The sequence below is a fragment of the Melanaphis sacchari genome, unplaced genomic scaffold, assembly GCF_002803265.2.
Source record: "Melanaphis sacchari strain LSU unplaced genomic scaffold, SCAv2.0 Contig4_pilon_pilon, whole genome shotgun sequence".
Lineage (NCBI taxonomy): Eukaryota > Metazoa > Arthropoda > Insecta > Hemiptera > Aphididae > Melanaphis > Melanaphis sacchari.
In genome coordinates, this window is record NW_020271335.1 from 4195343 (window position 1) to 4208587 (window position 13245).

A 13245-nucleotide genomic window follows, 5' to 3' on the forward strand; every position below is an offset into this window, starting at 1 on the left:
CCACTATTCATTTTTTTCCAGAAACACAAATACATGCTATTTTTCTGTATAATAAACAAAGGGAATTGTCACCCACTTATTCATTTGAAAAGATACCTAACATTGAACTATATTAAAATTAAAAAACGTTGAAATAAAATATAGTTATATTATAATTTTTTTATATTGCTAGGTAATCAAATAATTTTATGTATGTAATATTTCTCCATAAAATGCGATCAAATCTCTGTCGGAGTAAATCTAGTTACTCATTTTTGTAAAAATTGTTACTGATTAATGTACATATGTATATCTAAAATATATAGGTATGTGATCAAATAAGTTATCGTTTTTTTTTTAAATAAATACAAATTATATACAATTGGGAGCACTCGTTGTGTATAAATTATATTATATCTAATGTGAATTAATAGTATATATTCAATTTATTTTTCTAAACGATTTTTAAATGAGAAAAATAAACTTATTAATAGTACTAACCTCGTGATTTCAAATGTAACATGAAGCTATACAAATTGTTGTATTGCTAAACATTTTAGGCATTGAAAATATACGACGAGTATAACTATTATATTATACAATATATTCGTTTTATAAAGGCTTTTTTTTATCATAACATTTTTGTAAGAATAAAAAAAACCGAGTGGGTTGAACCTTAGATAAATAGAATTCGTTATGTACTTTGTTGAACGGTTACCGAAAATGGCCAATTGTTAATGCCTTAGTAAAAAAAAAAAAAAAAAAAAAATAGAATAGAATAGTCGTTATTGCATAATAATATACGGTATAAAGTTTCACTATACATAAGGCTTTCTTTTTTGTAAGCGGGCTTCTCAACTGTTGAAAGCCTCTATACAATTTTTTTTTAGACAAATTTCTTTTAACTAAATATTTTTATTTTGCAATAATTCCGCATCACTTATAATATCAAATTATAAACAATGAATATAGGCCGAAACTCGTTCATCAACCTATTTGTAATACTATCACTACGTTATCATTCCGCTTAGTTTACTTCATTTTCATATTTAATTTAAAGTTTATTTACATTGTCAGAAGACTTGTAATGGTCTTTCTTGGTCTGTAAGCGTATTATGTATTACGGAATCGTCAAAATCGTTCATAAATAGCTAGCATTAAATAAAAATTTAAAAAACGTATTTTTATTGTTCTGTAAAGAGCTGGAAACATTCAAAAAACGATTACGATCTATATATAAAAGAACGTTTTTCCCCTTCAGATCAAGACATTCTGCGCGTTATTACATATAAGGTACCTTAGCTATTCCTACATAAAAATATATTGTTGACGAATTCGTTTTTAAAAATTGACCGTGACAAAAGAGAATCTTGAATACGTCTGACTAATTCCCAACACACCCTTAATTGACTTGTTTTTTTTATTCCAAAACGATTTGCCGCATAGAAATGTAATGTACACATTTGAATTAATACCCACAATTTAATATACTACGATTAAACTCAAATGTGTAAAAGAGAATTCACATAATAGTATAATTCTCACTTTATTTATAATTTTAGTGTACTAAATTATTATATTTAAGCCCATAGAGTATTACATTTATAATTCAGTGCAGGGGATTCGACATTAATGAACAAGATATTTCGCTATATTTGTGCTTATAATATTTTACTACGACTAAATATTGTTATAAAAATCTGGTCAGACTACCGGCGTTGTGGCTGTATTAGTCGATAGTCGCAGATACATATTATGTAATTTAATATTGTCTGAATTTATTGATAACAACAAAATGTGTGAGTGGATGTAATAAACGTGGCGTTAATATATTACAGTGAAACCTCTAAATACCAAATACTCTTGGTCATTGAAATTTTATTTGTTATTCTATAGGGATTCTATTAGGGTATATAGAAAGGTTCCATGTTCGTTGTGTTATTATTATTATGTGTGACACGTGCATCAATATCGTGATCCGAAAACTCTCTAGACTATTCTTAACATGACATTCAAACGAAAAATGTGTATTATAATAGTTGTCCGATGTATTCAATAACGTACATATAATGTAATAATAATGATTATAATACGAAATATCATTAATGACGATTTTTTTTTTACAGACGCTTTCTTGCAAGTGTGCGGGAAATCACAAGAGACGTGTTGTCACGAAAACTCTGAACCGCAACTGGTGACCGTTGGTAGAAATATGTACGACGATAAACTACAGACTTCATTAAAAACCCTAAGCGGAATGTACAAAGAGAAAGCTGCGAAATTCGATGGTTAGTATAACTAATATAAACTAAATATTTTTCAAAAATATCCTAGTTGAATTACTTAGGAATATGATATTATAAAAATCGTGATTTTAATGTCTGATCGGCCGATCGTTTTTATTATTTTTTTCATCGTTTCTTGTTTATATTTAGAATACTTTAGAGATATGCTGAACAAGGCCAGAATGGGTTTTCACGACATGTTCAAAAAGACGTATGGAATGATGTACGAACAGAACTCGTACCTGTTCCAGGATCTGTTCCGGGACCTGGAAAAGTATTACGACGCGGGCAACACGAACATCGTTGAGGTGTTGGAAAACTTCTTCTCCGTACTATGTCAGAAAATGTTCACAGTCATGAACAGCCAATTTGCGTTCGACGCTAAGTGAGTGATTTTATACGTTTTATCATTTCAACACTCATTTTTTAGCATTATACATATACAATTTAGCTTTTCCCCTTTGTGTCTCATAACGTACCTATATATAGTGAATACTATATATGCTTGTAACAATATCTCTCGAAAAACTTTTTGTTTCTGCTTGAATAAACAAACTGCTCTTGCGATCGACTTAGCACGAACGACAAACGATTTCATAGAATTTCTATTACGTTTTCAAAAGTTCAAGCTATATTGCAGAATTTTGTTCGCACAGTTTTACAATATATATCATTAGTTTATATCGTATTCACGACAGGTGCGGTCACTCAATCATTATCTTTTTACATACTTAAATTATACATTTATACAATGTATTTATCACTTAATTTTAGGATTTATAATTGATATTTTACATAAAGGTTGATTAGTTACGTTTTCATGACGCTAATCAATTATATTGTCCACAGGTATTTGGTGTGCGTTAGTGAGAGTATGTCAGAGGTAGCGCCCTTTGGCGACGTGCCCGACAAACTTTCGGCACCGCTGAAAAGATCATTTGTCGCTTCCAGAACGTACGTACAGGCCCTGAAAATAGCCAGTGATATTTTGGCCAACATCAACAAGGTTCGTTTTACACTGTGAAGTATTATATTTTAAGACATATTTAATTGAATAGTATATTCATTAATCGCGAACATCATCAACAGAATAATATCAATTATAATTATGTTTATATGCAGTCATATGCGGGGGACTTGTGATGATTTTGATGTAAAGATAAAAATTGATATAATAATATAATAAATTGATTTATCTTTTATTAATTAAAAATGCACTATTAGAATCGAGGATTTAGTTACGACATAAATAAATATCGTAGTTTGTCTTCGATATATATAATTTATTATTTACCAGCCACTTTACCTGCTTTACCGGTATAATTGTACCTTTATGGTTTTGTATCATTGATATTTATATTATATTAATAAAATCCTATAACTGTACGCTATATATATATATATATGCATATAATTTGTTAATTAATTGGAATTTGCAATTAAAAACACTGAATTTTTATGTCAGAGTAGTGATTTTTGCATTAGATGGGAGGTGGAAGCTATGTTATAAAACTAACAACTTTATTTACGTAATTTCTGTATACTAAAATATAATTAATTTTTAATTTTACAGATGGCGCCCACCCAAGAATGTTTAGTTGGCTTCACCAGAATGACCCAATGTCCAGCTTGTAGAGGATTGCAAGACAGCAAAGCATGTAACGGATATTGTCTGAACGTTATGAAGGGATGTCTGGCGTACCACTCGCAGCTTGATCAAGATTGGAACGCGTTTTTAGGTAAGCTATTGAATAATATTTTTGATTTGATTTTTATACACATGTAAATATACAATATAACGGTTTCCTATTTACAGATATCATGGAGAAGGTGAAAAAACGTCTGTTAGGGCCGTTCAACATCGAACTGGTTGTTATACCGATCAATGTAAAGATATCTGAAGGCATAATGAACTTTCAAGAAAACTCTCAAAAAGTTTCTCAAAAGGTATAATATAATATATGCGTCTATAGCAACATATTGTATACAAAATAAAATGAACCATTCACATTGTATCGATTTAGTCCCAAAGTTAAATCAAATATGTTTAATGCTAACTAAGTAAAATTACAATTTGTGTGATATCGCTAATCTGATTCATCATTTGTAATTATCTATCTGTACACGAAAAAAACAACCATTCCTATAAAGGTTAAAAAAGACTAAATAGTAACCAAATCATGATTCATGATAATATTTATAGTTATCCGTAGCCTATACATAAATAGTAGACAATAGTAAATAAAAGTTTTCAGATCTATATTCCATTATTATTGTTGTTGCTCGTGGAATCGAACTGTGATACTAACCACCTACGCTTATTTCGAGAAAATTAAACCCATTATAACTATTAACTATGTATTATCTTGAGACTGATGAGTTAATAGTTTCGTCGTGTTCGTGTTCAACAGGTATTCGCCAACTGCGGTAAACCTACGTTGGGGCCATCGCGTCGGCGCCGTCGCCGCGATGTATACAACATCGACGACTACTATGACTACCAACAAGGACGTGTGATGAATGACGGCAAAAACAAAGACGCCGGTAAAGCCAACGAGGACGGCGAGGACGATGTGGAAGACGACGACGATGAGGATGATGAAGACGACGAATATGATGACGTGAAACCGGCAGTGCCACCTCAAGTCAGAAATGAAAAAAAAGAAAACGTTCCGGAAGAGAGTGGCGAACGAAAGAAACAGCAGCAACAGCAAAGGAAGAACAAAAACAACAATGGCCCGAAAAACGGTGCCAGCGGTGGAGGAAATAAGAACAGAAAAAAAAATAACAAGAACAACGGTCTCGAAGACGAGGAAGAAGACCAAGGAGGTCCTGCGTTTGCGTTCCACAGACTGCTCAAAGACATTGGCACCCACGTGTCGTCTACAAAAAACTTCTGGAAGAGATTGCCGTACGAGGTTTGCAACAATGAGGTAGCTGTGATCGAGACTGTTCAGAACACCAGTTGCTGGAATGGATCTGCGTTGGCCAGGTAATTATAAATTATATTTAAGGATAGTATTAGTTATGAAGTCAAGTAAAAAAAATATATTACTCGACTTGAAACGCCATTTTACAAATAATAAGATGAATTAAAAATCGTGATAATATGTCGGTTTGATCTGTTTGTTAATAATAAAAAAAAAAAATTAGTGTAACAAAAAAATGTATTAGATTTTTTTGTTAAACCATATTAACTAAAAAAATGGCAAAGATACTCGTGTCTATAATACACATCCAATTCGAAAAACTCAAGATATGCGATTAACTCGGAAGCGCTTTGTGATTTATTTTATACGTAATTGAAACATTTAGTTTGGAGTAAAAATATGTGCTACGTAGTAAAAATCACATTTTTATAAAAATATATTGTTAAAAAAACTGACAATACTACATATTAATAGTAAATACTTATAAGTAAGCAGTTAGCTCCGATGGAAATTTAAGTATTCAAAGGACAAAGTTGAACATTTAAAAACTATGCATAATATAACTTTTTTCTTTCACAACTATTACTACGTTTATCGGTATACCGCGAAATGTATATAACTAGCCCAAAGTTGAAATCTAATTTTGTTTTCTATCCGAATACATTGTAAACTATTTATTTAAATTGCTACTTGTCAAGTTATATGACTGATAAAAATGTAGATTACTGAATCGAAATATCGCAAAACTTGGATTTAGTTACGCAAATATATGCGCTCAAAAGTTTTGGAGTTTTATCCACGTCTTGGGGCGTATTTTATGTTTACTTATAGCCACATACTATCACGACTAGACCAACCGAAAAAACAATGAAAAATTCATACAAACCCGATACTTTAATACTTACCAACGTTTTATGATTATTATGTTTTATCAAACTTCATGTGATTTTATATTTCATATTCAGTATTGTAAACAAAACGTTAAAGCTGTAGCATATTTATATTGTTGTCATACCCATGAGTTATAAATTCTTCTATATATTTTCATAATTAATTCTTAGATTGGCTTATAGTAATCCTTCGCTCTTTATTTACCTTCCTCTTAATTTTATTTCTTCGTATTAATTACTCCACCACAGATTCATCGCTATATTGGTCGTCTTATTTCTATACCTACGTTTATTCCAATCACTATTTGATTCTATTCTTTGTAATCGCCACACACGTCTAATTTATCTTCAGCAAATGTTTGTGTTTTATCACCATAAAATAACATTATACACTTCAAACGTATGTGTGATGTGCTCAGATTTTTCCGTTATGAAGGTTAAAGTTTTTATTGAAGTAAAAAGTAGAAATTTTTGATTAAACGTTATTTTAGCTTTAAGCAATCGCTTTATCATACCGCTTCGTCGTCGGCGACGAAACGCGCGTACCCACATGGATTTTTCGTTAGTCTAGCATGTTCACGCCCTAATCCGAGTTTAAATTACTGTATAATTCGTTGAGTTTAAAATGTTGGTGATTTTTTTTTTCAGTTACGCCAAGGAGGTAATGAAAGACGGCATAAAAAACCAGAAGAGGAATCCCGAGGTGCCGGTGGACGTGACGCGTCCGAGTAGCCTGCTCAACGAACAGGTGTTTGCGCTCAAAGCCCTGACCAACCTGCTGAAAAACGCGTACCAGGGACTGGACGTGGAGTGGGACATGGAGGAAGTGTTCCACGGCGGCGAGTCGAGCGGCGCCGGCCCGATAGCGTCGTCGGGCGACGGTTCCGGGGACGAGGACGAGGACTCCGTCAGCGTTCACGCGTCCTCATCGTCTCCGCCGCCGCCGCAGCCGCCAGCGGGCGGAAGCGGTCCGGCCACGACGGCCGTCAACGCGGCCGGTACGACGACGCCCTCGCCGACGCGAACGGCGACGGATCCGTCGGACGGCGGCACGGGGTCCGGATCGAGCGCGGGCCACAAGGCCAAACCGACGCTCCAAAAGGCGCTGGCCACGTACCTGTTGCCGGTGGTAGCCGTCTGGTTCGGCGGTTCGTTCCTCGAGTGGATTCTGTGAACGGGCTAAAGGAAAATGTTGTCCGTCGCGGTTTTCCACATTTTATTATTATTATTATTTTTTTTTTTTTTAACTCTTGTCGTTTTCGAACGGTGCCATAAAAGAACAAAAAAAAAAAAAAAATCTACAAAAAACGTTCAACGCGTGTGTTTGACTGTGATAATTTTTTTTTTTTCGTGTACAAAAAAAATTTCTATTTGTTAAGCGGCGTAGTCGTGTGTATTTATCGGCCCCAGCGCGACTACTTCATCCTCTTCGGGCGGTACACGGCCGGCCCCAGATTTCTCTCTATAGTAACCTGTAACCAGCGAGTCTTTATCGGAAGTCTATGATATATATATATAAATAATACAAAATTAATAATGACGTTACTTTTTATGTTGTACGACCACACTGACCTAACATCGTTATATAGGACACTAACATAATATTATTATTGTAATATGTATTCGTTTTAGTTTTAATTAATATTTTAAGTATATTATATTATATTCAAATATCTCATCATGCAATCTGTAATTGGTTGTTAATGTTGTAATGGTTAAGGATTTATAAACGTTTACGTACCGTCCCAATAGACAGTTCGTTATGCACTGGATACACCGCACATTACAACATATATTTTATTATTTTTATATATTTATTACCATCAAACTCTGAATTAACATATTTTCAAGTTAAAAGTTTGCTCGAGACTCAAAACTCTTTCGGTCAAATAAATCCATTTGTACCTCTTAAAAACATCCCAGCAAGGAGCAACAACTTCTGTTCGTGTATTTTGTTTATGATCATTTTTTATTTGTTTTAATTTTTAAGTGAATTAGTCTAGTCAACATTCTCATAAATTGTAAAAATGAAGCAAACAAAAAAAAATGTACAATTTTGATTTTGATTTATACAATTTTATCTCTTTAATATATACATTTTTTTTTTTATTGGGTAAATTTATTTTTGTAATACATTATTGTTTTATAGATAAACATATGTGATTTAAAAATAATCTTATGTGCATAATATCATAAATATTTGTACAAACATATTATTGTCTGTCTTTCTACAAAAGAAGGGTACATGTTTCGTTGTTAAGGCCTTATTTAATACTAAACTATAAGTAAATAATATTAAAATAAAAACTTTTTGGTCATAAGTTTTCTTGTAATGTAATTATGTACTTATATCATGTATATAAATAATTTATAATTAAATAAAAAAATACTTTACATTGCATTTGTTGTAAAAAATTTATAACATTTTCAAACGTGGGAAACTAGAAAATAGTATTTTAGAAATATGAACACACGAAACAGTTCCTCTAGGTCAATAGGATAATGCATTTCAGAGAGCAGATACACATATAAGACTTGAGTATTCTCAGCATCATATACAGTAAACAGAATATCCAGCTATAGAAGGCCAACCATTTAAGTGGTTTGCCATAAAGCGTTTTGTTAGAATGGGCAATTTTGAGTTTTAGCTACATTCATCTGCTTGGCTTCCACTAATTTAAGTTCGAGAACCTATAAAAATAATTATATTAAACACAAGTAATATAAATTTTAATGAACGTAACTTACATTTACTTTTCTCATCAGATCTCCAACAATATCACCAACTCTAGCTAACTTGGTAGGTGGTGAATGAAATACACCAGTTCCACTTAAACCTAAACAAATTGAATAGTGACACAGTTCAATATAATTTCATCAAAAATATTTTTGATTAATTTACTTTTTGTATGACTTTTTGGCGTGTTATCTGCTGAAGATGATAGTCTATTGTCTACTGCTGCTCTAAAACTGCTACATCGTCTGACAGCAGCAGCAGCTTGAGATTCATTCATTTCAGGATTTAATTTACGCTCTTTACTTTGAATTTCTTGTTTAAGTTCTAGAAATGTATGTAATACAGTTATAACAAAATATATATTATAATATTTTATGAACTGTTTAAAATTCCATAACATAAAATATTTCACTTCTTTGGCAAAAATCAAAATGTCATTAGTGATACTATACAGAAATAATTTTCAATTTAGTCCAGTTTTGGTAATATAATAACCCAATCAATATTATTTGGTTAACAAATACACTACCAAAGACTAATTAAATATTAGCATCTAACACATTTAACATCTTTAATTATTAATTTTTATTTATGATAAATATCTTCCAATAAGAAATAAAAACAACTCAAATATAAACTGAAATAAATTATACATAAATTGATGACAACATAATTATTATTTATAATGATAAAAAATGCCTGAAGCTTGACAATTTAAGATTTTTTAGGTTAAATATATGTAAACTGATAAAAATAAAATGCAAAAATATTTTTAAAAAACTAAATATTATAAATTAAAAAATAATCAATTAGTAAATTATGTATGATCGAAAAACTAAATAGTATATTTTAATAATATGAAATATAAATTATAAATTTGTATTTAAAGATGTTTTATAATTTATCACTTTAATTATTTGTATTACATTATCAGTTATTGATTTCTATAGAAAGTACTATAGAATATTCAGCCTTTGTATTACAGAACCCTCTTAATCAATACCTAATAACCAAGAGGTCTTAAAATTTAATTTTTTTAAATTTTTGTTTAGTTGTACAGATTTATAAGAGTAACAGATATGCATTTCATAATGCATAAAAAAAAGTAATTATTTCTTTGAATTTATCAAAAAAGGGGCCTTCTACAATCAGGGGCGTACACAGGATTTTTCAATGAAGAGGCTAGGAAATTAATTACAATTTTATTTTTATTTTGCAATCAAATAATTTCAGATGCATTTAGGTGAGGTATTTAAAAATGTTTTGTACAAGATACAACTTCAACTACTCAAATTTCTGGAAAAAAAAAAAAAATGCTTGAAGTAAATTGGATCTAGTTAGTACTTTTAGGAGATCAAAATTGAAAATTTTCAGTACTTTTTAAAATAATCGGATAATCCGAAACACATAAATAAATAATTATTAAAATTGTTTATAACATAGGTTAAATTGTATCATCGCTTAGATTGTATTGTATTAGTTTTAATTTTTACTTTCTAAAAATGTCAATAAAAAAAATAATTGATTAAAAAACTCAAAAATGTAATAAAAGATTCCTCGTAGGTTTTATTATAGCTATTAAAATATTAACAATATACAGATGCAATTATTTTTAAATTTAAAGCATTTTAAGTACACATTTTGACAAAACCTCAATTAATTTGTAGTTCAAAATTTATAAATAATAAATTTGTATGGCTAAGACTTGGCAACTTAATATAAGGTAAAATACAAGTAGTTCATACTTTTACCAAATAATTAGTGATTATTTTGGGAAAATTGGTTTGTAAATACAATGTTTTTGCAAAAATGAATTTGAACTTACGTCTTTCTTACTAGTTGAAACTCAATAACTATAACATACTATAACAGTTAAGGGAGGGAGCTTTCAGCCCCCCTATATACGCTACTGTCTACAATTTTAAAACAAAGGGCTTTTACTAGTTAAGTCCGCCAATAGATAACGGACATATATAAGTATATGTACATATTACTGTTCAACTTACCACTAATTTCATCTTTTAACCTTTGGACCATAGCTTGTAAACTTTCTTTTTCATCAAGTTCTACTTCAAGGAGTGCATTTCGTTCAATTGCATCATTCATTTTAGTTTCAAAGTCTCCTAAAGATGCACAAGTTTCTCTGAAAATACAAATCAATGAATCATTTATTCATCTAGATGGCACAGTAAATAATATACATAAAAGTCATTAAGTTTAATAACTTTTAACAATATATAAATAATAATTCTTATTTATTTTAACAAATAATTTAATTATTACTAAGAGATCAGTGCACCATTTTTTCTCTCTATTAATATCAACATACAGCAAACAATTTAAAAAAAATTTTTAGAGTAAAACAGAGTAATTACAAAATTGATAGAGAATAAAATAATCGTTTATAACTTTTGTAATAGGTGAATTTATCAAAAAAATAATCATACTTTTTTAAATATTTTATATCAATTAGTTATAAATTAAATTTGAAGTGCTTATTAAAATTACAAGAATATATTTTAACATAATATTGTTCTAACATTAGTTGGCAAAGGTGTATTACTGTTTAATTGTAATGAGTTATAAATAATTAAATACAGTAGAGTATTAATAGAGGTGGGCAATTAATCAATTTTATTATAAATAATAATCATTATAGTCAAGATAATGGAAAAGTACTAAAGCCTATACTCAAATAATGATACAACACAATTACTTTGATCTAATAATATCAAAATATTTAACCATACTGAAATTCAAATAAAAATATATGCATAAATCATAGTTACACAATAAGGATTATTGATTAAAAACCAACAAACCTTTGTGACTTTTCTAAGTCTTCAGTTTTTTGTTCCAACTCCCTGATGTATTTTACATAGTTTGTTTCTCTTTCATGAAAATGGATAGCCTCCTCTTGTAAACTATGTATTTGGTTCATTAGATTTTGCTGTTCATCACGATTTTTAGCCTATAAAATCATAAATTATAGCCACAACTTATATGTCATAGAACTTTTTTATATCGGATGAACTGTGGTTTTTTCTTAGGACTTAAAATAATCAACAAAGAAAAATACAAAAACTCCACAGCCCACATTGTATATTACATATTAAATTATTTTAGAATATGAGTAAAGTGTTTATTTTATGAACGATTAAATCTAATCTAACCGTGTACATAGTACATACCCTTAATGTATCAAGATCAAACTGTAATTGATTGTTTTTTGATTTTAGCTCTTTGTTGTTTTTCTCCAGAACTTCAAGATCCATTTCCAATTCACGTTCCAATGATTGAGACTGTTCTCGAAAATCATCATATTCTTTTTCCAATGCTTTGTATTTTTCTTTCCAATCTTCATTGTCAATTTCACTTTGATTAGTCATTATTTCTTAGTTATAACAACTGAGCTATGAGTCAACTATACTGAGACCTGTCGACCTAGCTTATATCAGATTTTGAATGTAAATACCGAACGGCCGTTGCCAAAACACACATACCTTGTTTATAAAACGACAAAAACGACCAACAATACTATTACTGGCAGTAAAATGGTTTGCTTATTCTTCTGTTGTCTGAAAGTAGCTGATGTGATGCTTGTCCCCGAAGCCTCGTACAGTCTCCGATATCCTTCTACGAATCACTGTCACGTTCAGTAGTTGCCTTCCGGTGAAGATTGTGTGATAGATTTCGAAGAACAGATTAAATCAGAGACTGCAGAGCTCTCACTTTTCATCACCGATTGTAATCAATTTCAGAACGAAATTGGTGGACTATCACAATAACACCGTCGATCTGAATAATAGAAAGTGCTGTGTGTACTGTGTAACGTTATCAGTTTGCAGCTGTGGAATGTGTTTTTTAGTTTCACAACACAAACACGAAATATTCGAAATGACGAAACGGTTGATAATAGAGCGCACGATATTTTAGGAATTATGCAACTAATAACTACTAATGATTGGTGGTGACTCGCGGGTCGTGCGAAACGTTTCGTTCCGCCGTTCTGGTCGAGAGATCATCACAGTGGTGGGAGGCACTGGTACCAAAATAATCGTGCACAGTGTGACCACGATTGAAATTACCGTATTCGCGATGGCATGATGATGTTGGGTAAATGGTTAGTCATTCAGCATTGCATTTTATACCTAATTAAAATTTACGTAATGGCTTACAAATTACAAACGATAACAGCAAAAATGTATTACGTTTCTCCATTCACTAGTTTTTCCCCTCAATGATATCCCTTATATGGCGAAGGACCGTTTACATAATATTTACCCCGAACATTCACTTGTCAATGACATCAGTTGTATCCGAGTCGTAGTCAATGGCATGTGCAGGGAGGAATTATAATTTATTTTTTTCTTCTTCAAACATGATTTTAGACTTTGAGTTCATCAACATAATATCCAGTTTTT

At 30.8% G+C, this 13245-nt stretch overlaps 2 protein-coding genes across 5 annotated transcripts in view; one reads left to right on the forward strand and one right to left on the reverse strand.

The window, feature by feature from the left end:
- The window catches only part of LOC112598684 (glypican-6-like), a 54026-nt gene extending 46578 nt beyond the window's left edge, over positions 1-7448 (forward strand). Inside the window, exons 2-8 of the mRNA XM_025345219.1 lie at positions 2106-2267; positions 2415-2649; positions 3114-3270; positions 3838-4003; positions 4081-4211; positions 4676-5256; positions 6733-7448. Coding sequence (XP_025201004.1) covers positions 2106-2267; positions 2415-2649; positions 3114-3270; positions 3838-4003; positions 4081-4211; positions 4676-5256; positions 6733-7258 — 1958 coding nt within the window. The 3' untranslated portion in view covers positions 7259-7448. The remainder of the gene's footprint in view (positions 1-2105; positions 2268-2414; positions 2650-3113; positions 3271-3837; positions 4004-4080; positions 4212-4675; positions 5257-6732) is intronic.
- Positions 7449-8233: 785 nt separating this feature from the next.
- Positions 8234-12785, reverse strand: LOC112598685 (nuclear distribution protein nudE homolog 1). Of its 4 annotated transcripts, none has more exons than XM_025345224.1 (7): positions 12325-12785; positions 12013-12245; positions 11644-11792; positions 10828-10964; positions 8987-9145; positions 8833-8921; positions 8234-8775 (listed from the first exon to the last, which is right to left on the reverse strand). In XM_025345224.1, the coding sequence occupies exons 2-7, from the start codon at positions 12208-12210 to the stop codon at positions 8707-8709; spliced, it is 801 nt and encodes a 266-aa protein (XP_025201009.1). In that variant the 5' UTR covers positions 12211-12245; positions 12325-12785; the 3' UTR covers positions 8234-8706. The 4 variants fall into 4 exon arrangements, with proteins under 4 accessions (XP_025201009.1, XP_025201006.1, XP_025201007.1 ...); XM_025345221.1 differs by having other exon boundaries at positions 12013-12265; positions 12325-12784; XM_025345222.1 differs by having other exon boundaries at positions 12013-12269; positions 12325-12784.
- Between the last annotated feature and the right edge of the window lie 460 nt (positions 12786-13245).

What these genes read in the sequence shown, in the direction of transcription:
- LOC112598685 (XM_025345224.1), bottom strand. Translation starts at nt 12,210, where the DNA reads ATGACTAATCAAAGTGAAATTGACAATGAAGATTGGAAAGAAAAATAC. An exon ending in TTGATCTTGATACATTAAGG is followed by an intron (nt 11,793 to 12,012) that starts GTATGTACTATG and finishes ATGATTTTATAG; the next exon opens with GCTAAAAATCGTGATGAACA. An exon ending in ATCTGATGAGAAAAGTAAAT is followed by an intron (nt 8,776 to 8,832) that starts GTAAGTTACGTT and finishes TTATTTTTATAG; the next exon opens with GTTCTCGAACTTAAATTAGT.